Source organism: Panthera pardus, unplaced genomic scaffold (genome assembly GCF_024362965.1).
Source record: "Panthera pardus isolate Hobbes unplaced genomic scaffold, ASM2436296v1 HiC_scaffold_8, whole genome shotgun sequence".
NCBI lineage: Eukaryota > Metazoa > Chordata > Mammalia > Carnivora > Felidae > Panthera > Panthera pardus.
In genome coordinates, this window is record NW_026527013.1 from 111,388,450 (window position 1) to 111,415,170 (window position 26,721).

The window sequence follows — 26,721 nt, forward strand, 5'->3', positions numbered from 1 at the left end:
TGTTGACACATTTTTTTAAAAAGTGGTTAAAAAATAACTGAATAAACATGAGGTATTGATGGAGACACTAGCACTCCATAAGAAGATAGGGAACAGAATTCTGTTTAATGAAAAGTTCAGAAATAATTATTTTTGTCAACATATTGAAATGAGTAACTTTAAATTTATCTTTAAAAATACAGATGTACTGGCCTCAGTAGCCAAAAAGTTGTCTAGAAAAAGAAGTGGAAATGAGTAATTTTATTTTATAAAACTGATACAGAGGTCATTGTCTAAGTTTCAGTTTATTTTGTAAAGTGACAAGAGAATAAAAATATACTCCCTAATTTTGCTGTTTTTTTTTTTTTTTTTTTGGTCTTACCTGGTTACATTTTTTTCTTTTACCTATTTATCCTGACGTTCCTATGGTAGAGGTGGAAAAAATCCTAGTGAAAAGACACAGTCAAAATAAGAAATTGTCTCTGGAAGACAATTAGAATTAGTTCTGAAATGACAAAATTTCGGAACTAATTCGGTTCCTATAGATAGGAGAACTAGAAGAGTTTTAAATGCAGACACTTGAGAGACTAGTAAATCCTGGCAGTGCTGGTGGGAAAGAGTGTGGACTGGCAGAACCTACCTGGAAGGCAATCTGGCCATTTGTAGCCACAAACTGAAATGTTCATTTGATGAAGAAATTTTATTTCTTATTCTCTAACATCAGGAAGTTATCACAGGCAGACAAGACATCTAGAAGAATGCTCTTTGCATTGCCATTTATTTTTTAAAAAGGAAGTATCTTAGCTATGTACCTGTAAAGGACTGGCATTAAGCTGTGATACATCGTTATGACAATAAAATACAGTAATCAAATTATGTTTGAATAATATTTAAAGTCAGGGGGAAAGGGCTCTTTCTATACTGATGAGTGTGGGGAAAGATCAATATCCAAAAGTACCTCAAATTTGTTAAGCATATTTAATTCATATCTATACAGAAAAAAAAAAAGACTAGAAGGAAATAAAAATGCTAACTATGTGGTGATGTGGAATGATTTAAATTTTATTTACCTTTTTAGCTTTTGTTTTCCAAACTTTCTAGGATAAGTATATATTAGTTATTAATAAAAATATTTCTAAAGGTATGATAGGGAGAGTGTGTGTGTGTGTGTGTGTGTGTGTGTGTGTGTGTTTGGGTGCACAAAGGTGTGTGAGGTGAAGTGGCAAAATAAAGAAATACGGAATTTGCAGTTGGGTGGGCCTTGTTCATTCGGATTCCTCTCCTCACTTACCTACTCCTATCTGAAGAACCCCAGTTCAGGTGTTAGCAGGTCGCCCAGAAGGAAGAACCGTGGAATGGCAGAGGATCCAAACTGAAGATGGGTCCTCAACTTGGTCCTGCTTCAACCTCCTCTCCATCACACACATATTTGCAAAGTGGAAGCATGCATCTCCTCCTCTGAGTTTTGATTTTCTTGTTCCTAGTTGTGACTAGAAAGGAAGCTGTCTTCTCTACCTACAGATAAAAATGTAAAAGTGCGCGCTGAAGCTGCGCCGAGCCTGGGAAGATCAGGTCGTTTTCCCGGAAGCGCAGGGGAAAGTCCAGCTCCGCGGCCAAAGCTTGTAGCCCAAGATCCTGGCAAGCCCAGGAGCGTCCCCGCCTGTAGGACTGGAGCTCTCTCCGTCCTCCTCTGAGTTCGAGCATCAGTCTCCGGGAGGAACACCAACAAGGTTTCTGGTTTTGCGCCTTAAGGCGAAGAGAGGGGAGAATGATGTCCCTTCTAAGAGGTCGCTTGTCCCCTGGACTTCCGTTCCTTCTTCACTTCCTTCCTTCCTTCCGTCTCTCGACAAGCCTAAGAGGATTGAACAAGAGGTCCGGAGTCCCTCGGCCTCCCAGGAGACCCTCCACCCTGCGCCCCTGTGTCTGTTCCAGGACCTACCTAAGCGCTCGGACGGGGAGCTGAGCGGAGCGCCTGCACAGAATTGGAGAGCACAGACTGTTGAGGCAAAAAAAAAAAAAAAACAAAACAAACAAAAAAAAAAAACCCAAAAAACAAAAAAACAAAAAAAACAAAAAACCAGTAGGAATGTCTATTTTATTACTTCTTTTTTTTTTTTTTTTTTTTAAGGTAAAGAGAAGAGTTTGGACTCCGTAGAAGGCCCCGAAGTCTACAGTTTGGGGAGAAGATTAGCTCCCCACCCACCAGGCCGGCAGAAACCGCTTCTGGGCTGTCGCCTCAACAGGCCCAGCGAATTCTACCTCCTAAGGCGCCCCAGGCTCCTTAGAAAGCAATCGCGTGTATGTTAACTCTCCGGCTGCCACTCTTCTCCATAGCTGTGGGGATTTCTCAAGTCCGGACCAAGCTCCAGAAGGCCAGACTTTCTGTCTTAAAGAGTCCCTCCAGGTCTCTCGGCCGCACCCTGCTGGGTCCTGATGCACCCCCAAGCCCGCGCACGCCCACGAGAGGAGGGGACAGACACCTCCATCCCACCCGGACTCAGCCGGTTTCCTTCTTTTCGAAGCTCTCCAAGAGCTCGGTCATGAAGGAAATGTAGACGATGGCCAGGCGTAGGGTCTCGATCCGGGACAGCCTCTTCTCGTAAGCAAAAGTGGGCACCTTCCTTCGCAGCTGGTCGAAGGCCTCGTTGAGGTTGAACATCCGCTTCCTCTCGCGGATGTTGGCTGCCTGGCGCTGGGCATAGGTGATCACCCTTTTCCTCTTGGGACGGCCCAGCGGGGACGCGCCTCTCCCATGCTCCTCTTCCTCCTCCTCCTCCTCCCCCTCGTCTACTTCGCCCTCCTCTTCGGGATCCTCCTCCTCAAAGCGTGCCAGCCTCCTGCGTCTTCCCTCTCGGAGCACAAGGTCTCGGTCCCCAAAGGGAACCCCAGGTGCGAAGTCGCAGAGGAGTGGGTGCCCCGGGGAGGCCAGGGACAGGTCTGCGACGAAGTCCAGCACGGTGGCGTCCACGCACCTCTCTGGATAGGCCGCCATCGCGTTGCCTTGGCCCTGCCTCTCATCGGTTTCTCGCAGGGAGGGGCGAGATTCTGGTGAGGGGCTTCCTAACAGCTCCCAATCTGATGCGGCACCATCACCGAAGGGCCAGGGGAATTAACATTTATAACCAAGCTGATAACAGGATTAGTGGCACCGATAGGGAAGGCTCTGACAATGTCCGTCCTCTGGAAACTGATGGAAAAAGACAAGCAAGCTTGAGCGCGCTAGGAAATCTCAAACGGATAGGCCTCCAACGCTGAGATCCTTTTCGCTCGCCACCTGGGACAGTTCCTTTTTGGCAACAACCCCCGGCTCTTACCTGCTGTGCTTTTTGTGTCTCTCCTCACCCCCGCAGCCAACTAATATTCTTCAGGCTCCTTATCTCATGTAGCTCTTTAATTTAGCTTTGGATTTTCAAAGCGAGGATGTTTTCCACCGCTCTGGCTTCTCCTTGGCTTCAGAGTAGAAGTCCCGAATCTTGCCACCCGAGGCTGCCAATGGGTCTGAAACAAGTGCATGTGCTTTTAATGATGTCCTGAAGAGGGGCCCTGTCTGCCAGGGGTCGAGGAGAGCTGTTTGTCTGGTATCCCAGTGCAGCGGCTACTGAAAGGCAAGATCTTCCATTAGCTTAAGTAAGCACGGTAGGGGGGGCCGAGAGCGCATTCCCCAGAGTCGCTGTTGGAACCGGCTTTCTCCTTCCAGGGCATCTAAACGGCTCTCCTGCCGCGTTACAAACCCTGACTTCCAAAGTCTGTTTTGTTGTAATCAGCCTAACGACTGAGATACTTGACTTTCCTTTCCCTACTTATATCTTCCTCATGTAAAGTGGAAGATTTTAATTCAGGGCAAAATGATAATGGGGTGGGGGGGAAGGAAGCTCATAATATTTTTCTCCCGAGTGTGCTTAATTGTGTAACCCCAGCGTGGCGGGGGGGGGGGGGGGTCGGGGGGCAAAGCAAAAGCAAACACTCGCGCCCCAAAACAAAACAACTTCAATCTCCTCTCAAAAATGCGATTTACCCTTTGATAAAGCAATAAGTCGATCCGCTCACTCTCTGTTGAGAAGTCTTGCAATGTTTAAATTGCCGCTCGGTATTTGTGAACAAAGATAAATCTTGACTTCCATCTGGGTCATTTTCCTCATTGATTTGTACTGCCCTACAGGACTTACCAGTGGAAACTATGCTGTATTGAATTCTATTTAAGGGAGATTTTAAAGTTATCTTTATATCATATTTTTGAGACGTAAAGATATTTGAAATTTGGTGTGACGAAGACAAAATTTTACTAATTTCATATTATCGCTAATATTTTAACAAAGAAGTGTTCATTTTTCCTTCTTTGCCAGTAGCTATATTTATTTAATTATTCGGCGTAGGGATTTTTAAGAAGACACAGAAGAGCAGAAAAACATGTTAGAAAATTGTTTTAAAGATAGGTTAAAAGAGCCTAAAAAGACGAGTAAAGAGGCGCCTTGGTTCAAGAAAAAATTCCTGAAGACATCAATTCCTATTAAGGAGGGAGTTGTATGACCGTTCAGTTAGTACATTGGACAGCTCCCAGAAACCGCCTATTTCTAACAGGTCAGCACAATTCCTTTTCTTCCTAACCTCCCAGTTTGTGCTTCCAGATACTATTAAAGCAGTATCGTTATGAATTCTTCTTTTTCTTTCATTCATTTTTTAATACATTCGTCTCTGTGTTCTCTCTTGTTCTTTTGTCCTTTAGTTGATTTTCTTTTCTCTTGCATTTATTTTTCATGCTCCAGTGTGCATTGTGATAACTCAGGCAGAGAAGAATTGAAATTTATGTTCTTGAAAGATGTTAATGAAAATGAGATTCTTGATTATGATTGCCTGTTGATTTTTACCCAACCTCTTTCAAAGAGCAGACTGAAAAATAAGAAAAAATGAATTGAAATTTCAACAGTGGCTAAAGAATAAGTAAATGGGAGGATTAATTTGATTTGTAGTTGTTAAATGTTTCTCATAACTTTTCTCTTAAAAATTTTTTTAAATGTTTATTTATTTTTGAGAGAAAGAGAGAGTGCCAGCTGGGGAGGGGCAGAGACTCTTTCCAAAGCAGTCTTCAGGCTCTGAGTTGTCAGGACAGAGCCCTACATGGGGCTCAAACTCATGCCATGAGATCATGACCTGAGCCAAAGTCGAAAGTTTAACCAACTGAGCCACCTAGGTGCCCCATAACATTTCTGTTTTAAATGCCAACATAAGTGGATTAAATACCTCATCTTGTGAGAATCTAGTTTGGCAATAAAATACATTAGGACACTTACTGAAGGGAAACATGACAGATATTTAGAAGTAAAATTTAATACCATAGGTGTAAAAAGCTATCATGGGAATCTAAAGAGGCACTTCTCTTGGATTTTTTGGATTTTATGAAAGGGGATGAATATTTCAACAATCTTATCACAAAAGAAAATTAATGAAATTAGGTACTGTAGCAGAATTAATGGAACACTACACAGGATGGGGTTGAAATATTAATATTAAAATATTAGGAAACATAAAAATATCTTAATAGGTATGTCTGTAGCAGTAGTTTAAAAATACCTCTCTCTTAATTTTAATCATAACATCCCAAGAAAACACTTCTGTTTATACCACAATAATCTGAGTTTATCCTTTAAGGTTCTAATCATGGTGACACATATGTTAAAATCTAAATTATAATGACTGACTCTATTTTTTGTTTATAAGTATAATGATAGAATAGAAATAAGTGAAATTGTTTTTCTCTGTTTATTTTGAAACATCTACTCTTTTTAAAATGCTTTTGTGGATATTTGGTTTCACAGTAAATATACACAGTAAATGTAATAAATTTATAAAAATGATTTAAAACATTTCATCCCTTTGGAAGGAACCATTAAACCTCAAGAAACTTATTCATTTTATTAAAATATTTACAAATGGAATAACTGCCTTTTCTGCCATTTGGAAGCTCCAGGAAAATTTTCAGGAAATGTAAAAGGAAATAAATTCTAGGGTTTGTTTATATTTAGAGTTAAGAAATTCTTGCTTACATTCAAACTAACTGCTTGCAATTCTACTTATAATCCTGAGTTCAAATGAAAGTAAGGGCTCCTCAGGATGCTGTAGTTCAGGGATTGGCAAACTTTCTTTAATTGGCAAAATAGTAATTTAGGCTTTTTGCAAGTCATAGAATCTCTGCTGAACTACTCAGTTTTGATTTTGTAGTATAAAAGTAGCCATAGACCATATGTAAATGAAAAAGAATGGCTGCGTTCTCTAAAACTTTATTTCCAACATCAGGCAGTGGGCAGGATTTCACCCTTGAACTGTAGTTTGCTGACCCTGCCCTATTTAATAAGCCTATCTTCACATTCCTTGGGATACTTATTAGGGGGACTTGCTAAGATAAGACACTCAAACATGTAAGCGAATATTAAGTTGTTGAGCATGTATCTTGTTTACATGTGTATATGTGTGTTGGACACATCACACATATGTGTGATGGACAAGGAATGGAAAAATGCTCCTGAAGTGAAGCAACTGAATCTGTAGGTACTGTCTTTGAAATTACACTGAGGTGTTAGAGTAACAAGGAGAGGCTCTGCATGGGAGGCATACACCAAGCTAACATTACCATTGCAGAGACTCAAGGCTTATTTATAGTCACTGAAAACAAATACCAAATATGATGATATGCTCTTTAAAATATTAGTATTACTAGGTTTTGGGTGAATTACACTTAAGTAGAAATAAGTAAAGAAAAGGCAGAATTCCCGGAAAGCAGTCTTTTACTTTGTGAAGTGCTTCTAATTGTCAAAATCCATTCAATGAAGGCAGCTGCTTCAAGAGGCTTATTTATCATTTCCCTCTTATTTCCACCTAAACCACTCTTTCCCCCTCATCATTGTGGCAGAAACTGCTCAGCATTCCCTGGCATCTACTTACCCTTTTTCCTTTTAGTAACAGACCTACCCACACATATGTTAGTTGGGCCCATTTCTGACCCACTGCATTTTAGCTGGGCATATGTCTAGCCCACGACAGTGGAGTCAATGAGACATAATATGTGCAAGTTCAAGTTGGTCTTTGGAAATGAAATTGCTTGCCTCCCACTTGGCCCTTTGCTCTCTTCTGGCTTGGGTGCTTTGGCAGCGAGTTAGCGCTGACCATGTAGACAAGGACAGCACACTATGGCAGGGACTGAAAGACTTTTTCTATATAGCGCCAGATAGTACCTGTTTCAGGTTTGTACAATCTCTGTCATAACTACTAAACTCTACCATTGTAAGATGAAAACATGGGGTGCCTGGGTGGCTCAGTCGGTTAGGCGTCCGACTTCTGCTCGGGTCATGATCTCACAGTTCGTGAGTTTGAGCCCCGCCTCAGGCTCTGTGCTGAAAGCTCAGAGCCTGGAGCCTGCTTCAAATTCTGTCTCCCTCTCTCTCTGCTCCTCCCCTGCTCATGCTCTGTCTCTCCTTCAAAAATAAATAAAAACATTTTTAAAAAGATGAAAACAGCTACAGAAAACATATAAATGAATGGGTATAGCAGAGTTCCAATAGAATGTTACTTAAAAAGAAGGTGGTAGGCAGAATTTGATTCTCAGGCTGTAGTTTATTGAATCCTGCCCTATGTGATGGCAGAACAACAGAAAGTTGGGACTTGGAATGATATAATGGAGTAGAGCTGTACCTCTCAAATTCAGATTAATATATGAGAAAAAATATTCTTCCAGTGTATCTCAGATCTCTTTACTTTGTGGTGTCTTTTCTACTGGTACCTGAAAAAAAAAAAAACAGTCAATGATTTGAAGGATTAAACAGATAGATACGCTACTTTAGATCTGTTTTTACAGTGTCACTTATAAAACTGGCTTACAGTTAGATATTAAATCCTTTTTTTTTTTGTCTCAGGTTTTTCTTTTTCACACGAAATAGTTCCATTTAAATTATCTTTTGGAATAAATCTATTTTACAAATTTCACTTATACTAGTTATTACATTGGTTGTTGTTTGAACCATCTCCAAAGTCTTTCTTTTTGAAAAACATGTGGAAAACTAAAGTGGTATGAAGAAAAAAGATCCCTCAGGATGTTATAAACCTACCCCCAAATAATTTCCTTTTTAATCTCATTTCCTATATTTTGGCACATTATTTTTAAATGTGACTTTCTTTTGTAATAAACATTGTAGGTTTGACAGTCATCCTCAAGTCCATAAATTCCTTGTAGACTTGGATATTGAACAGTATATGTGTGACTTTGCAATTTAATAATTTTTCAAAAGTTTTTTTCCATTATACTATTCATTTACAATATGGGGAAAATATTAGTATTAAGTTGAGACATATGTAACTTCCAAAAATCTAACCATTTTTGACATAAAAATTGGGCAACTTAATTGGTTTAACTTAACATATTCAAAAACACTCCTACTTAATAAGGAAATGGAATTATATTTAAAATAATATTATACATGTATGTACTACGTGCATCAATATATTTAAATTATAACCTGTTATTCTATTGTACAGCAAATGCATTGCACAGTAAATTAAAAAATACACAATACAAGTTTTTTCAACCAATTTTTATTGAATGCCTATAATGTGCCTGATCCTTGTGGGGTTGATCTAGGAATTTGGTGTGTATCAGTAAATAAGGTAGGAAACGCACAAAAAAATGTTATGGTATTGAGAGTGGTAAGTAATATGGAAAAAAGTTGGTTAGTATATTACGATCATGAATACTGAAAGTTGCTATTTTAAATAGTTATCATGTAACAGTCTAATTGGAAAGTCTAATTTGAATAAATGCTTGAAGGTAGCAGGGAGGTAGTTAGTTGCATATCAAGTGAGAGTGTTTCAGAGTCATTTTAGAGAACATTTCAGACAAGATAAAGTGGAAGAATGACTGAGATACTGGAGGAACATCACAGAGGCCACTAGACCGAAAGAACTGAAGGAAGAATACTAGGAGATGAGTCAGTAAGGTAGTATGGGGCAAGGTTGTATTATGTAGGGCCTTTTCCACCTTGGTTTTTACTTTGAATATGATGAGGATCCACTGGAGCCTTCTGAAGATTTACTTACTGTTTAAAATCATCCCTTTGGCTAATGTGTTCAGAATAAATTTGATGGGGAACAAGAGAGAGATAGGGGGACCTGACCAGAGGTCAGGTCTTTTGGTAACCTGTTGGTAGCAGTTGCTGTGACATACAGTGGTTATATCTGGGATATATTTTGAGGAGTATTCAACAAGATTTGCTTATGCTTGTATGTGGCATTTGAAAAAGGAGTCAAGGGTAATCCCAAGGTTTTGGCCTGAGCAACTGGAAAGAAAGTGTGTGATCAACTGAAAGGAGAAAGATCCCAGGAAGAGCAGATGTGGGGGAGGGTGAAGATCAGGAGTTCAGCTCTGAACATCTTAATATATTTATTAACAGTCAAGTGGGGACACTGAGTAAGCTTCTTTCTATCTCTCTTGGGGTAAACGTTATCACTATGTCTTAAAAGGCACCATTTTACATGATACACTATTTTCCCATCCCCTACCCATGAGAACTCATCTCTTATTTTCCTCCTTCCTCACTCGGCTTTGGCTATGCTGGTCTCTTTGCTATTCCTCAAACATGTAGGCACAATATCTATCCTAGTGTCTTTACATTTCTGTTGCCTATGGCTGCAATATTCATCTCTTAGATATCCACCTCGCTCACTCCCTTTCTTCCTTCAGGTCCTGGATGATGCTGGCTTATCAGGGAAGCACCCCCTGATCATCCTATATAAACTAGTGCTCCCTCTGCCTTGCACTCCCTAACTTGCTTTATCTTTCTCCAAAGCACACACAAAACATCTGGCACGGTATATATTTGTTTCTTCACTTGTGTAATTTTGGTTTCCCTTATTAGAATTTGAAATCAAATGGTGACCATGGAAGTACACTGATTGGATTTCTCTTTCAAGTGCAAAGATTGCAATGAGCCAACCGGCTTCATCCTCGGTGCCTTAGGAGTCACTGCAGCATTCAAATATATTCAGCATGTACTCTTTCTGTCAGCCTCAGCACAAAAGGAGTACCAGAGGTTGGCCATTTGTGCCTAACATGAGACTTTTTAGTAGATCATATTTGCTCCAGAATTCCCTATTACGTTTGCTGATTTTTTTCTCAGCTTTGCATCATAGTATGAGGTTTTCCTGTGTAGTCTTCATTCCTCCTCTTTCTTTTTTCTTTCACAGATGTCAGATTAGTATTCTAGTCTCAAGCTTTTCCCAGCTCAATTCTGTTTTCTCCTCCTTTATCTTTCACAGGAGTTACCTATGAGTAATGGAGGGGAGTTACTCCTCCCAAGAAACTAGAAAACAACCATAAAAACCCTACCATTTTGCAATAAGAATAATAGTTATTGAATACTTACTATATATTAAGTGCTGTGCATGTATTATTTCATTTAATAAACAATCTTATGCAGTAGATTCTCTTACTTTCCATTTTTAAAAGGAATCTCAAAATGAAAGAGTTCACAAATGTGTAAATGCTCCTGTTGGGATTCAAAGTCGGAACCCAGGGGGTTTGATTACCAAGTTACAATGCTTCCCACTAACTCATGTCTTCATCTTTCTGAAAACAGCACCTGTCAGAGTCTAACGTAATATTTCTTCAATAATTTTCAGTCTATGGAATTTGAATATTCAATTTTATTTGCATGGAGTTTGGAAGCCTTTTATCACCTTTTTTTTTTTTCTTCAATGAAGAATATTGCATTAGGTTAACTAGATATTTTTTATTAAATAACTTTGTTTAAGCAAAGATACCAAGAGTATCATTTAGATTTATTTCTGTCCCATATTGTCTCTTCTAAATTTAAGTGATTTACTTAAGCTTTAAAATGCTGGCTGTTTCAAAACAAACAAAGTGGAACTTTGAAGTGAAATGGTTCCTAGCCATCTTTCTGCTTCTTGACTCACCAGCCTTCCTTGGGCAGGGTTTTCTGGTTCTCCTGCCACTGTCTTTAGCCTCTTTGTGGCTTCTTATAGCTATCATTTGAGGATTATGGAATCTCCATATTGGTTAGTATCATGGATGGAGAAAACCATCATCATGGTGGAAGCCATTACTGTGATTATCTCTGTGGGTCCTGAAAGATGATGAGCCTCCAGAGCAGTCTTACAAGTGTTGCTCTATGTCAAGAGAAAAATCCTTTTAAAACAAATTTATCTTTAATCCTATCCCAGTGGCAATAATATCACATCAGTCATCTTATTTGGCAAAATGGCTTGTTACACACTTTTGTTACCCACTTTCTAGACCTCTTTGAATACATTCCCTCAGGATTTCACACAGTTCTCAGATCCAAATTTGAGTCTATCCCACCTCTGTCTTTTAGAGCCACACGGGCTCACTCACATACTATTAATGCAAATAACTTTGTTAGTTTTAAATTTTTTTAATGGTTTTTCCTTTTGAGAGAGAGAGTGTGCGTGCGAGGGGGGCGGGGAGAGAGAGAGAGAGAGAGAGAGAGAGAGAGAGAGAGAGAGAGAGAGAGAGAGAGAGAGAGAGAGAAAATATGAATGGGTAAAGAGTAGAGAAAGGGAGAACCAGAATCCAAAGTAGGGTCCAGGCTCGGAGCTGTCAGCACATCACAGGGTTGGAACTTACCAACTGAGAGATCATGATCTGAACCAAAGTGGGAGGCTTAATGGACTGAGCTACCCAGGTGCCCTAACGTAAAGGACGTTAAAAATTAAGTTGCCACACCTGTGGCCATATGGCTAGCTCTATTCTCAAGTCTCCTTAAAATTTATCTCACAAATGTATGCAGTCCCAGTTTATCTATTTCTCAAGGCTTTAAAATTTAGTCTCTGTTACTCCTACTTGGATTTATGATTATGCACCATGATTTGATCTGTTATTTTTCTCCGTGGGCAGTTGACTTTGAAGTGGCTCTTGGGACTATTATCTCCAGATTGGTTATCTTCAGTTGGAATCCACCAGGAAGTAGATGATACACTTCTTTCAATTCATTACAAGGTACAGTTATAATATGGGAGACAATTGAAAATCGCAGGGAAGATCAGATACTATAGTTAAATTAAGATGTTAGAGAAAAAAGATCAAGTGGTTTTTAAAGTTTCTGACAATTTATCTGTACTTTATAGGTAAAAAAAATTTGCATGATTTGTTTTGTTCCAACTGTAGTTCACAGTGTGGTGACTTTGACCTTGTTTGGGTATCAGGTTTGAACTTGGCATGCTATGGGTAGTATGGAAAATATGAGCTGGTTCAGTGTTGCCCTTGGAATAAAGAAAACGACATAGCAAGCAATACCATATGTTGTTAGCCACTGTCGATTCGTTTTTTCTTATCCGAGAAGAAACATCACAAACACACACAGTATTACAATGGACGGGGCCTTAGACTTTTTCAGGGTTCCATATTGTGCCTTTTTCTTTCTACTCATGTTGCTCTGGTCTTCTTGCCGTATTTCTACTAACTGACTTTTAGATCTCATGCTTTTCCATTAGGCCATAAGCTCTATCATCACTGACACTATAATATTAAATTAAAAAGGGCCCACTTTAAATCTTTGGAAGTCGCGATCCCACTTGCCCGTGGGCAGCACGGCCAGGACGCCCGCGCATGCCCTCTTTCTTGCTCTGGTCTTGGCGCTGCTAGCGGAAAGGAGCAGAGCGCGCGCGGGTGGGAAGAGCTCCTCGTCCACCAGGAAGGCGCTGTTCGCACTGGGTAGGTAGGCCAAGTTGAGGCAGATGGGAAGCTGGGCAGGGCTGCCGACCCACTTGGGTTTCGAGTGGCCGTTCTGGGACTGAGGACTTTCTGGACAGGGGTGCCCGACCTCCCTTGTCATTGTGCTTGCTTCGGACGCTGAGCGGTCTACTGGCTCGGTAGGTACCCGCCAGCCCCTTGATTTTGGCACTGGGGGCGGAAGTGCCGGGGTTGAGGCGGGCCAGGGACTTCCGGTTACGACTGAGGCCTTCTGTTAGCCGAGCCTGCTCCGGCGGCGGTGGCGGCGGCAGCGCCGCCATCATCACCTGGGGGTCCACCCAACAAATGGGGGAGGGGTGGGCAGTGGGGTGGGGGGGAAACTTGAGTTGTCAGCGGGTCGCGGCGAGGGACCCCAAAGCCCTCCGTGTGGTCGGCCGAGTCTGCGGCGCCGGGGGCAGCGGGCACGGGGCCAGAGAGGAGCCGGGTGGGCGGGGACTCGCTGATGGGCGTGGGCGGTGCTTCCTCGGTCCTGGGGCATCGGTCCGGGGCCTCGCTCCAGGGACTAGGCGGTGGAGCTTCCGGGAGACGCAGGTGCTAGCCTCAAGGGCAGGGCCTTGCTTGCTGTGATCAAACTCGCTGGGCGAAAGGGGCTGAGCGCCGCCCCAGCCTAGGGCCGGGTAACAGGAGAATCCGCCGGCCTTAGGCATGGTGGTGGGTGGTGGCGGCAGCACCTCCCGGAAGGAATTGGACAATGACTTGTCCACCTCGGTGGAGTCTGGGTAGCCCGCCTGGGCGGGCAGTGAGGGAGTGGTCACCCTATGATACAGGGCCGTTGAGCACTTAACTATATCTCAGCCTCTGTGCATGTGCTGTTTACCTCTTGTCGTTTCTCCTCATCCAAGGTATGAATTCATTCCAGATTAAGTATTTCTCTTCGTGTGTCTCCTAAGACATTTTGTTGCATTTAAACAATCAGTTTTAGTTTTCATCATGAATACCCAGGGGGAGCAGTTCTTTTTCTGATAGGATATGGCAATGAATAATACCCAAGTAAAACAGTGGATTAGTTATTTTACCTCAGTAAAATATTGGCCTGGAATGTTACAATTCAGGGTTTTCTAAGGAGAGAAAGTTGGTTTTGATGAATGTTGGAATCATCGTGGCATGAAGTTGTACATTTACATGCTAAAATATGCCATCTTCGGGTTCTTAATTTATTTAAAGTTATGAAAAATTAAAGTTCATAGAGTGCTATTAGAGTCTTGAAGAAATCAACTGAGACTCTTTATAGTAACAGTAATTACAAAGAAAACACTAGCATTTCGCACAAGGCCTCTCTCTAGTCCTCATCTTACCTCACAAGGAGAAGTAATTTCCGGTGCAGATTCTAGGACATTTTATTGGATCATAGTCATAGTGGTTAGGGCTTGCACAGAAGGAACTTCTCATCTGGGTATTTTATTCTTTGTTTAACTGCTCTTCATTACATTGTGTGGATGTGGTGAAAGTGCTGGAGTGCTCACATGTCACCCTGCCTCTGATTTCACTCTCCTTTCTGATTCTCTGGGTCTTATTTTCCTCTGAAACTGGGGATGTGTACTTTAGACAGGCCTTAATAAACAGAGATCAGAAAAATACAAAGCTTGTTTTGTGTTAAGGACAATGATTCTTGCTGGATCTATACACCTCCTATCTCAAAGTGACCTGCTTGCTAAAAGACAGATTTCTGGACCCACTCTTGAGTTACGGAATCACAGTATCTGGTGGTAGACAGAGGTTTCCCCACCCAGCATATTGCTATGTATGCTAAAGATTTTCATTCCTGGGTTAAGTCTAATAGCTGTTCTCAATCCTGTCTGCATATTGGAATTGCTATGAATTGAAAACTATTGATAGTGTGATAATATTCAAGAGAAATGAGCACTTAAAGTGAATTCCCCAAGTGACTCTAAAGCACTTACAGTTGAATTCATGGGTTGGGAAAGCAATATTGCCTAAATAGTGAAGTCTTACGTTGATTTTGTCTTCTTTCTGACCTCATGTTATGTGGGCTTAATCAGAGTTAGATTCCTATAGACTCAGTTCAGTCAGCACTTCCAACAAGAAGGAAGATGAGATGCATTTAGAATCAATGATAACAACTGGAATATTTGTGTTGTGTTATTAGCCTATGAATAAAAATGTGATCATCTTGAAGTCAAGTTAAATTTTGTACTAAAAAATGGAATAGGTTTTTTAGTAGTAACAACAACTAACATTTAATATTTTTTATTTTTCAATTGAAGTATAGTTGAAATACAATGTTGTATTAGTTTCAGGTGTACAACATAATTCTTTGACAATTCTATACATTAAGCTTTGCTCACCATGATGAGTGTAGTTACCATCCATCACCATACAATTTTATCACAATATTATTGTCTGTATTCCCTATGCTGTATTTTTCATTCCATGTGACTTATTTTATAACGGAGTTTGTACCTCTTAATACCCTTCACCTATTTTGCCCATTCCCTCAACCCCTTCCCTCTGGCAATAACCAGTTTGTTTTTTGTAATTATGATTCCATTTCTGTTTTTGTTTGCTTTGTGTTTTAGATTCCATATGTAAGAAATCATATGGTATCTATCTTTCTCTGTCTGACTTATTCACTTAGCATAGTACCCTCTGGTTCATTCATATTGTCACAAGTGGCAAGATACCGTTATTTTTTATGCCTGAGTAACATTCCATTGTATATATTTACCACATCTTCTTTATCCATTTATCTGTCTGTGAACATCAAAAATCCCCTGAGTTTTGAAAGATCATGATAAAAGTAGCACTTAAATTGAAAAGAAAAATTCTTTACATCCATCTTATCTATTTTGAAAGTGATGGAAATCTGATGCTTAAAGGCCTGGTTACCACACCTGATGCTGAGTGTTATCACTTTTATATTGCTAAGACATACTCAAAACTCAGATTAATGTGCTGTTTGTGTATCAGGACATCTCCTAAATGACTTCCTGGGGTATGGTGAGTCATATATTAATGGAATCTAGCTCAACCATCAGACATAGTGTGACAAAGGATGTATATTTACCTGTACAGTTACTGAATTGTCATTTTTAATTTGAAGTCTGTGGTGATAATAATTTTATTGAACCTGAGCATTTGTTTCATTGATGTGATGTAGTATTTTGGTTTTGAAAATAGTAATTATAATTTAGACTGAGGGAAAAAAAATCAGTAGTTGTTTTATAATGGCGATTTTTGAATCAAATAGTCAAATCTCAAATTTTATTTTATTTTTTTAAGCTTATTTATTTTGAGAGAGAGAGAGAACACAAGTAGGGGAGGGGCAGGGAGAGAGGGAGAGACAGAAAGATAGAGAGAGAGGGAGAGAGTCCCAAGCAGGCTCCTCACTGTCAGCCCAGAGCCAGATGTGGGGCTTGAACTCATGAACCCATGAGACCACCACCTGAGTCAAAATCAAGAGTTGGACACTTAAATGACTGAGCCTCCTGGGTGGTCCCCAAACCTCAAATTTTAGTACACAACATATTTTCTTCACAAAAGAGATCGGTTTCTTAAGGATATTTGCCCCAAAGGAAAGGGGAAATGGACATGCATCAGTCTATTATCGTTTGCCTTCATTGATAAATAATGAGAGTCATTAAGATGTTAATTTGTTTTATTTGACTATTAATCATTTTATTACCATTAATCTATAAATGCTAAAGCAGATTAGGGTATAAATCAATGGATGGATAGGATTTTTATAATTAAGATGCTAAGCTTAATCAGAATTATGTGGTTGGAAATAATGCTAAATATAGTCAGAAATGCTTTGCATAATATAGAAAATATTACAAAGTGGTATGGTAAAGATACTTAAAATACATAAAACATTTTGGGGGCTAAGCAGTATTTTAGGTGTATAAGATAATCATTTATAAATATGGCAGAATTGAGAAATGAGATTGCTTTAATGAGTGACTGTGAATAAATTGTGAGGCTTTAAGACTAAAGAGATTTTTGTTCTGATTTCATTCCCATTTTAGCAAATCAATCTAAATCCTATATTGGTTTGATTCAATATCTGTAGCTGTCTTCAAATGTCCTTGAAATTCATCCTCATCTCTTTTAATACATGGGCTGTCTTATTACCAACCTAAAGAACTTCTCTGACACTCCTCCACAAAAAACCTTCAATTTGCTCAATATTTAATTTTGTGATTCATATAATATGAACTCCATTCATTATCATTAAAGACTCCCCAGACTCTCTGTTTTCTAATGTACCACTAAATCTCACATGCTCTCTCTTAACCATGTCAGAAATATGCTTCCTTTGTTCCTGATTATTTGCCTTTGGTTACAGTACACTCTTAACCTCTCATCCACAGCCCTGACTTTATTCATATATCTGTTCAAAATGTTTCACATTTCCTTACTGGTTTCTGAATATCTTACCCCACTATAATGTTTTTTTTTTTTTTTTTTTACTCTGTCACTAAAAGTAACTCTTTAAAAATTGCAAATCTAATCACAACTATCCTGTTTACAGCCTCTCAGTGACTTCAGTTATTCTTAGGATATAATTAGAAATCCATTATATGCCTTAGAAGGTCTTCAGTAATCTCATTTCTCTCATCCTCTCTAGACTCATCTCTTACCTTTTTACTTTATTCTACACATTTTTGGCCTCTTTGAATTCCTGTGATAGGACATAGTTATTCTCCAACTCCTTTGGCCTGGTATTTTCTCCACACCCTTGGTACCACATCCTTCTGGTTTTTTGTTTTGTTTTGTTTTGCTTCCATTTCTCCAGGTAGGAAGTAATTACAGAGATTGTATAGTTAGTGCTTTTAAAAAATAAATAACAGAGGGGCACCTGGGAGGCTCAGTTGGCTGAGTGTCCAACTTTTGATTTTGACTCAGATCATAATCTCATGGTTGTGGGATCAAACCCCACATTGGGCTCCATGCTGAGCATGGGGCCTGCTTGGGATTCTCTTTCTCCCTTTCCCTGCCCCTTCTGCATGTGTTCGTTCTCTCTCTCTCTCTCTCTCTCTCTCTCTCTTTCTCCCTCTCCCTCTGTCTCAAAATAAATAAACATGAAAAAAAAAAAGAATAGAGGACCTTTGGGCAAGGTGGAAAAATAGGAACTGAATTTACTCTGCTGCTTAAAACAGAAAAAAAATAGACAAAATAAAACATCTCAGGTGGTAGGATTTTCAAACAATCCTAAAAATCTCTATCACAAAACTTATGATTGTAACTTTGGCCACCTAACTATCTACATGTATTTCTTCAGTGATACCACATCAATAAATTTCAGTTTTTGTATATTGAGATAAATCAAATTTTCAAAATGGATCTTGGGCTTATGTAAAGCCTAAAACTACAAGACTTCAGAAAAAAACAGGAGAAAATCCTTGTGATCTTGAGTTAGGCAAAAATTTCTGAGATTTGACTCCAAAAACATGATTCATAAAAATACTAAATTGATGACTTGAACTTCATCAAAATTAAAACTTTTGATTTTCAAGTGATATTCTTAAGAGACAGAAAAGACCAGCCACAAGCTAGGAGAAACTATTTACAAATTTGTATATTTGAATACATAGGAAGTATATTTAGAATATATCAAAAATACTTTCAGAACTCAGTTATAAGAAAACAAGCTACACAAAAAACTAGGGAAAATTTTGGACACTTTAATGAAGCAAATATATTCATGATGAGAAGCACAAAAAAAGAGGTTCAACGTTATTAGTCAATAAATACAAATTAAAACCACAATAAGATACCACTGTATACCTATCAGAAAGGATAAATTAAAAAGACTAAAGTTTGGAGAAACTAGAACTCTTATATTCTGCTAGTTGTAATGTAAAATGATATGACTACTTTGTAAGACAATTTAGCAGTTTCTTAGAAATTTAAACATACACTTACCATATGGTCCAACTATTCAGTCTTAGGTATTTATCCAAGAGAAATGAAAGCATAGGTATTGCACATGAATATTCATAACAGCTTTACTTTAATAGCCTCAAACTGGGAACAGTCCACATCAACAGATAAATGGGTAAACAAACAATGGTATATCTAAACAATTGGAATACTACTCAGTAATAAAAAGGGATGCATTATTGATACATACTACAACACAGATGGATCTTAAAATAATTATGCTGAGTTAGTGAAGACAGAAGAGAGTACATGTTATGATTCCACTTATGTAAATTTTTAGAAAATGTGAACTGACCTATAATAACTGCAAGCAAATCAGTGTTGGCCAGTGAATGAGGGTATATGGTTGGGAGGGAGGACTTAGAAAAGGACATGAAACTTGGTGGTGATGGATATGCTTATTATTTTGATTGCAGTGGTAATTTTACAGACGTATACCCATGTGAAAACTTACCAACTTGTGTTTAAATAGGTGACATTTACTATATATCAGTTACACTTTAATAAGGTTGCTTTTACCAAAAACACCCCAAAACCAAACAAACAAAAACCCCAAAAGAAAACCCACACATATACACAAAATAGAGTATCCCTAATAGAACTTCCCTTGAGCTCCTTTTTAGCTTTCCAGAGTTGATGAGAGGTGCGATTACTCAGCAGACTGAGTGGTACACACCAAAAAAAGTGAGAGTCACAAACCAGTGGGTGTGAAGAATGTGGGTGCCAGTGGCTTGGGAATAGATCTGGGTTCTTGAGGTGTAAACTGGGAATTCCCAAAACCTTAAAAGTTGTTTTATCGGCTTAGGATTCTGGCCCATGGTGTCCAGTTACGCATTTCTTGAAATCAGTCTCCTGGTTTTGTGCCGCCAGCAATTCAGTGAGATTGCTCTGTACCCTGTTGTTCAGATTATGTATATAGCATTTAAGGTGGGTAGAGTATTGTGAAGTCGAATTTGTAATTGCTTTAATTGATTTTGGTAACTCTGGACAAGGCCTTCATATCATAATTTTAAATTAGTATTTTTTAATGGATCGCATGTACTGAGCATGCTTGTAAAAATGTCTTGATTATATTTATCATCTCTATGTAACCTGATGCAATTCTCATCTTAAACTTTGATGAAATTTAGTGCGATTCTATTATTGGAAGCTTAGAAAGCCTTTCTGTGTGATGAGCAATTAAATGTAGGACCAATGGTTTTGGTAAATAGACTACAAAATATGAAAACCACATAACCCCAGTAGTTATATAATACTAAACAAACTTTCTGAAACATATTTTTAGGGCTATACTCAGTACAAGAAAACATGGAATCAGCAGTTTTCTCATGGATTATTTTTTTGATGGCTTAATATTCTGGCCCTTGCATGACTGAAATTATAGTTAGAGTGCACTGGAATTTACATTGCTGTAAAATTCCCCTCCCTTCTTTTGCTGACTGTTGTTATTGATTAATATGATGGTCTATATCTCATGTTAGGAAGACATTTAGTTATTATGTTAAAATATCCAAATGCATTTTTAGACCACATAGAGAAAAATTAATTAGAATTTTTGGACCAAGGAGTAGTATTAAATATGTCTCCCATAAACATGAAATCAATATGATTATAACATTGCTCATATAGACAGTATTAGTTATTGTCTTCTTAATCAATGAGATTCACCTAACTTTAAATGATTTGGTGGGGCCATTCTGAATAGACAATAACGATTAGTCCTTTTTCTAAGGAGTATCATACATTTCTAAGTGGATTGTTTATATCTGAATGTTTGTTGCTCATCGCAATTCACATTATAAGGTTAAGATGTGGTTTTATTTTATGGTTTAATTTGTGCTCACTTACGCTAATTGAGGCTTGGACTAGTAGTTTGTAAGGAGTAAACAGACTATTTTTTTCAGATATTCATATTTTGATCATGGCTTAATTGTACAAACTGTCATTTTTGATATTGCATTGGCCTTTTCCAAACATAGCTATTTTGTATAAAGATTTACCTTTTTTTAAAAAAATCATTTCTGCATCTTCTCTATTTTCTTCAGTTGAGGTGTGGCTTAAACTACCTTTCAGTGGAATAAATACTGTGACCTCTCAGGTAAGACTTCCAGACTTTCTCCATCAAAATCTTTGAATCTTAATAGGTAGAGTCTTATTTCCATATCATTTTGAAGTTTCAGTTGAAACAGTTCATTTGTCTCTTGAAGTCTGAAATGATTTTTCAGTTCTTAATTTTATTTAAATATAATTAAAATTTTTAATTAAAAAATGTTTATTTTTGAGAGAGAGAGAGAGACAGAGACAGAGACAGAGAAATAGAGCATGATAGAGGAAGAGGCATAGAGAGAGGGAGACACAGAATCCAAAGCAGGTTCCAGGCTCTGAGCTGTCAGCCCACACATGGATCTTGAACCCATGAACTGTGAGATCATGACCTGAGCTGAAGTTGGATGCTTAACTGACTGAGCCACCCAGGCACTCCTATAATTAAAAATTTTAAATTACTGTTTTCAACACTTTCTGCTTCTTCCCATCTCTCTGCCTTCTCTAATTAAATGCTTGACAGCAACACTACCTGAAATAAACACAATGCAAGCCACATAGGTTATTACAAATTTTCTGTACCTGTACCCTATAACAATTTGAGTCTAATCAAGAGACATAAATCACATATAGTTTAATATGAAGAATTACTGAGAAAGAAGAGTAACTATGAAGATATAAGGAAAACTGTAGAAGATACCCTAGACCTGAGGAAGAGTACTCAAGGAAGGATAATCTTGGAAAGGGGGCATTACTCCAAAGTTGAGGTTGCTGAGGGATTGTGTTCTCTAGAAATTTGGCTAGGGCAGAGTACCACCAGATATCCTAAATATCCATACTACTGATGACTGTGCAGCAAGAGCAAGATAAAAACCAAGAGCTCAGCATTCGGAATCAAGTAGAGGAGTCCTCTTCATCCCGCAGCATCTAACACCCTCAGACAAAGTTTGAAAGTATGTGGACTGTAAAGGCCAAATGCTTTAAGAATTCAGTCCCTTGCAGGGTGCCTGGGTGGCTCAGTTGGTTGAGTATCCAACTTTGACTCAGGTCATGATCTCGCTTTTGTGGGTTCGAGCCCTGCATCAGGCTCTTTGCTGACAGCTCAGAGTGTTGGAGCCTGCTTTGGATTTTGTGACTCCCTCTCTGCCCCTCCCTTGCTCATGCTCTGTCCCTGTCTATCTTTTAAAAAATAAAATAAAACGTTAAAAAAAAAAAAAGAATCCCATCCATTGTTAAGAACAAGTACTGGAGAGTGAATTTTGAGCTCAGAGGCAATAAATTGATAATTGACACATAACCATATATAAAATGCGTGAAATTAATTTTAATAATATATTGTATTTAATGCAGTATGTCAAAATAATATCATTTTAACAGTTAATTAAAATAAGCATTACTAATGAGATATGTTCCAATCTTTTAGTACTATTTAAAATCCAAAGTATATTTTGTACTTACAGCACATCTCAAATTGGACACTAAATTTTCATTGGGTATACTTGATCTATATTTAAATTTCATAAAACTTACAATTGAAAAAGAAGATTTATATACCCAAATTGTTTGAAATATACTTAAAAGTTTTCAAAAAATGTAATTAAGAACCACAAATCATTTTCCTTTAGCATTTACATTCATTTTGACAAAACTGATTCATATTTTTTAGAGGAATTGATATGAACTTAAGGGAAAAACATCAGTTTTAAAAAAATGTTTATTCTGAAAGGGAAAGAACATGACTGGGGAAGGGGCAGAGAGAGAGAGAGAGAGAGAGAGAGAGAGAGGGAGAGAGAGAATCCCAAGCAGGCTCTGCACTGTCAGGGCTTGATCCATGAACCATGAGATCATAACCTGAGCTGAAATCAAGAATTGAATGCTTAACTGACTGAGCTACCAAGACGCCCTGGAAGAACATCAGATTTAAACTTGTGTTTAAGTTAATTAAATTCTCTAACTCTTGTGATAATATTGAATTCAAGAATTATAAAATTTAAAATTAACTCTGAATTTATCAATATCAACAAATGTTATTCAAAATTTCTTAGACATTTACAGCCAATTTACATAATGCTATCAAAAACAATTAAAATGTTCTGCGTATAAATCCATGCTAGAAAAATATATAAAAGCATTATTGTTGACTATATTATGAAGTTTGAATTTTAACATAAATTCTCACAACTGTCTAACGTCATAAATAAGTTTTTCCTTTCCTTGTTGAGTCAGCTTTACTTCATTCATATGCAGGGTGGTATGGATTATAATTTGATAAGCAAGAAACCCACCTGGCTTTTAAAGAAAATATACTAACTTGAACATAACAAGCAGAGAGTCATCTTATGATGATAAGAGATCTCTGGGTCTTCTATCTTTCATAGACATGAAGCAGACAGAGAAAGTTATTCAGCTCTAAACACAGGCCAGAAGGCAAAGCCAATAGCCATGGTAAATCACTCTCAGGCAACTGATCTGGCTTTAATCAAGGAATTGATGAGTGTTTAGCTGTATTTCTGAGTTGTAATAGATCCTCGATTGCTATGAGCCTTCCTTACCCCTTCCTTCCCTTTTCTCCCTTTTTTTAGAGGTAAAATATACCTCACATAAAATTTACCATCTCACCCATTTTAACTGTACAGTTTAACGGTATTAAATACATTCATATTGTGCAACTATCACCACCATCCAGCTTTAGAACTTGTCTCGTCTTGTAAAACTGAAACACTATACCCATTAAACAATAACTCTTTAATCTCCCTTCCCTCAGCGCATGGCAGCCTCCATTCTACTTTGTGTCTCTATGATTTTTGACTATTCTGAGTACTTCACTTAATTGGAAGAATAAAATATTTGTCTTTTGTAACTGGCATATTTCACTTAGTACAGTGTTCTCAAGGTTCATCCATGTTGTAGCATGTCAGAATCTCCTTCCTGTTTGAGTCTAAATAATATTCCATTGTATTTATATATTATATTTTCTCTATTCATCCATTGATGAGTACCTGAGTTGCTTTCATGTTTAAGCTACTGTAACTAATGCTGCTATGAACATGGATGTACACATATCTCTTAAAGACCTTGCTTTGTATTCTTTTTGGTATATACTTGGAAGTGGAATTACTAGATCATATAGTAATTCTATTTTAAACTTTTTGAGGAACCATCATACTGTTTTCCACAGCAGCTATACATTTTCACCAACAGTGCACAAGACCAGTTTCTCTACATCCTTGTCAACACTTGTTATTTTTTTGAGTTTTTTTTTGTTTGTTTTTAATAGTACCTATGCTAAAGTGTATGAGGTGGTAGTATCTCATTGTAATTTTCATTTGTATTTCCCTAATGATTAGCGATGTTAATCATCTTTTCATGTCTTATAGTTCTTTGTGTATTTTCTTTAGAGAAATGTCTATTCAAGTTCTTTGCCTGTTTCCAAATTGGGTTTTTGTTGTTGTTGAGTTTTGGGAGTTATCTATATATTCTGGATATTAATAAATTATCAGATATATGGTTTGCAAATATTATATCCCATTCTGTGGGCTTCTTTTGTAATCTGCTGATAGTGTCTTTAAATGTACATAATTTTTAAATTTTCATGAAGTCTAATTTTCTGTTTTTTATTTTGTTGCCTGTACCTTTGGTGTCATATTCAAGAAATCATTGCCAAATCCAATGCTGTGAAGTTTTTCCCCTGTGTTTTCTTCTAAGAGTTTTATAGGGCAAGGGCTTGCAACAGGGGGGTGGTACAGCAAAAATGGCCACCTGCCTCTTTGTCTACATCTTTGTGATTAGAAGCCGCAGTCAGCAATCAGAGCACAGATCCCTGATATTTGGAAGACAGGGGCCTTTTTACCCACTGTGGTTTTTGGAAACTGTGTATTAGCTGTTCCTGGAATGCCTGCATGGGTGCCTGTTATGTGGCTGGGGAATAGGCACCAGGTTCCTGTTATTGTGCCAAGAGCTGAAATTGACCAAAATTAACCACAGTTGACCTTCTAAGCCTTTTTGTAGATTGCAAACCCTCCTGGTCTCTAGGGTCCCAAAATAGTTGCATCAGACATATTTTGCTAGTGCTATTGTAGTCTAGGTGGGGACACAGGTTCCTGGTGCTTCCTATTCCACTATACTCCCAGAATCCTCTTGGAATTAATATGCCTTTATGATCAATCTCCTAAAGCAGTTGTTTGGACATAGGCCAACCTTAAAATATGCATGTTAACAGAGACTGTTAACATGGGCTAGAAAAGTGTGAATAGATCTTGGGAGATTTTAGCAAGTTCCCTTTTGGTTCGATATTAAAAATTATTTTGATATGGCTGACTTTTATGTGTAATGATGTTATAATAGTTTCCTTTGTCCGATATGACATTTAACCAATAAGTAGTTGTATTTATCAATCTGCAGAATAGAATCTATAATATCTAGTCATTTAAACCTAAAAATAGATGATAGTAATTGGTTCATAATTTGCTTATTTGGTGACAAGGTCTAAATCAAGCATAACTTCTCACTTTGTAGCAAATCATGTCATTGGTCAGGGAAAATTTCCTCTGTTTAAAAAAATCATTTACCCCATTTTATCTTCAATTTCCATCCTATGTTCTCACCCTGTTTGAGAACATCCTACTGTTTTTATTTATTCTTTTAAAAATTATGTGTATTGTTGTGGGGATTTTTAGCTTACATAAATTGTATCATTATATATGTCTAATTTTCTTATTTTCTTCTATTTAGCATTACATTTTAAGATCTATGTTACTTTTTAAATGCCTATTCAATATTTCCCCTGTTGCCAGACAGTGGTTTATAATAGGCATATGTACACTTTATCTGTCCTCTTCCCAGTGGTGGACTCACAGATCTCCTATTCCTTATCGTTGCGAACAGTCTTTGCATACCTTCTCTTGTGGATTGGATCATAAATTTTATTTAGCATAAAACAGTGCTGTTAAAACTGGATTTGAGATAATCTAACTTCATATATGTAACTTTAAAGACTCACATCCTATGCTTCTCCCTGGGAATTTAAATTAAAGGCCAGAGGAAGAAACCTTTTAGTCCCAAATTAAGGGGCACTGATTTTCCCACAGACTTACTAATGAAGTGAATCAAGCCATTATAGTGTGGTTTAAATTCTGTGTGAATATCAAGTATTGTTTAAATAGTCATTAAAAAATACTTATGGAAAGAAAAATTCTCCCATGGAAGTGTATGAAAATTGTTGCTATCATTATAAAGTCATTCAAAAGGAGCATATTATTTGCTATGCAGTCTATCATAAATTCTGACTTTTCCAAATAATTTTAAGTACTATGAAAGAATTGCCATTTTCTTCCCTCTAATCTTGAATCTTGGCATCTTTGCCAATTCTTCTGAACTGAATCGAGGTTATAATCCCCAAATAACACCATCCATCAAATGTTCAGACTCGTGGCTAACATGAATATGTACACTTGAACTACTGGTCAACGTTTTGTACTAGTTTTAGGCTAATTCACACTTAAATATCTAATACAATATAAGTCACTTTCTTCCTATGAACAATGATTAAACATATTGAATTTAAATACTTTTTCTCCTTTTAGACATTTAGGAACTTAAAATTCTTTGAAATCAATTTTAAGATTTTTAAGATTAATTTTGAAATAATAATAATAATAACAATAATAATAATAAAGTTAAGGCCTTATTTCAAGCCAAGAGTTTAGTATCATAGATTAAAAGTCGTCACAAATTACTTGAGCTTTTTTTTTCATTGAGGTTTAGGGTCTTATCCCCACTTCTGGAATCTAAGTGAGCTTGGTGACTTTTCTGATCGGTACAGTATGACAATGTGACCTGTGTCTCTTTCCAAGCCTAGCTTTTAAGAAACTGGTAGTTTCCAATGATAATGTCGAGGAATGCTCATTGTGAGTGCAAAAAGCTTCCATGTAAGAAGACTTTGCTGGAGAGTCATGCTATGAAGAAACTCATTGGGCCACCTGGAGACCCGTATGGATGTCTGGTTAGCCTCTGGCTATCCTAGC

At 37.9% G+C, this 26,721-nt stretch overlaps 1 protein-coding gene and 1 pseudogene across 1 annotated transcript; both read right to left on the reverse strand.

Moving 5' to 3' along the window:
* Positions 1-2,138: 2,138 nt before the first annotated feature.
* FERD3L (Fer3 like bHLH transcription factor) lies at positions 2,139-3,653 on the reverse strand. Its single transcript, XM_019443160.2, has one exon. It carries the CDS (start codon positions 2,969-2,971, stop codon positions 2,477-2,479), a length of 495 nt encoding a protein of 164 aa, XP_019298705.1. The 5' UTR covers positions 2,972-3,653; the 3' UTR covers positions 2,139-2,476.
* Positions 3,389-26,721, reverse strand: part of LOC128775474 (microtubule-associated protein 1S-like) — a 76,915-nt pseudogene continuing 53,582 nt past the window's right edge.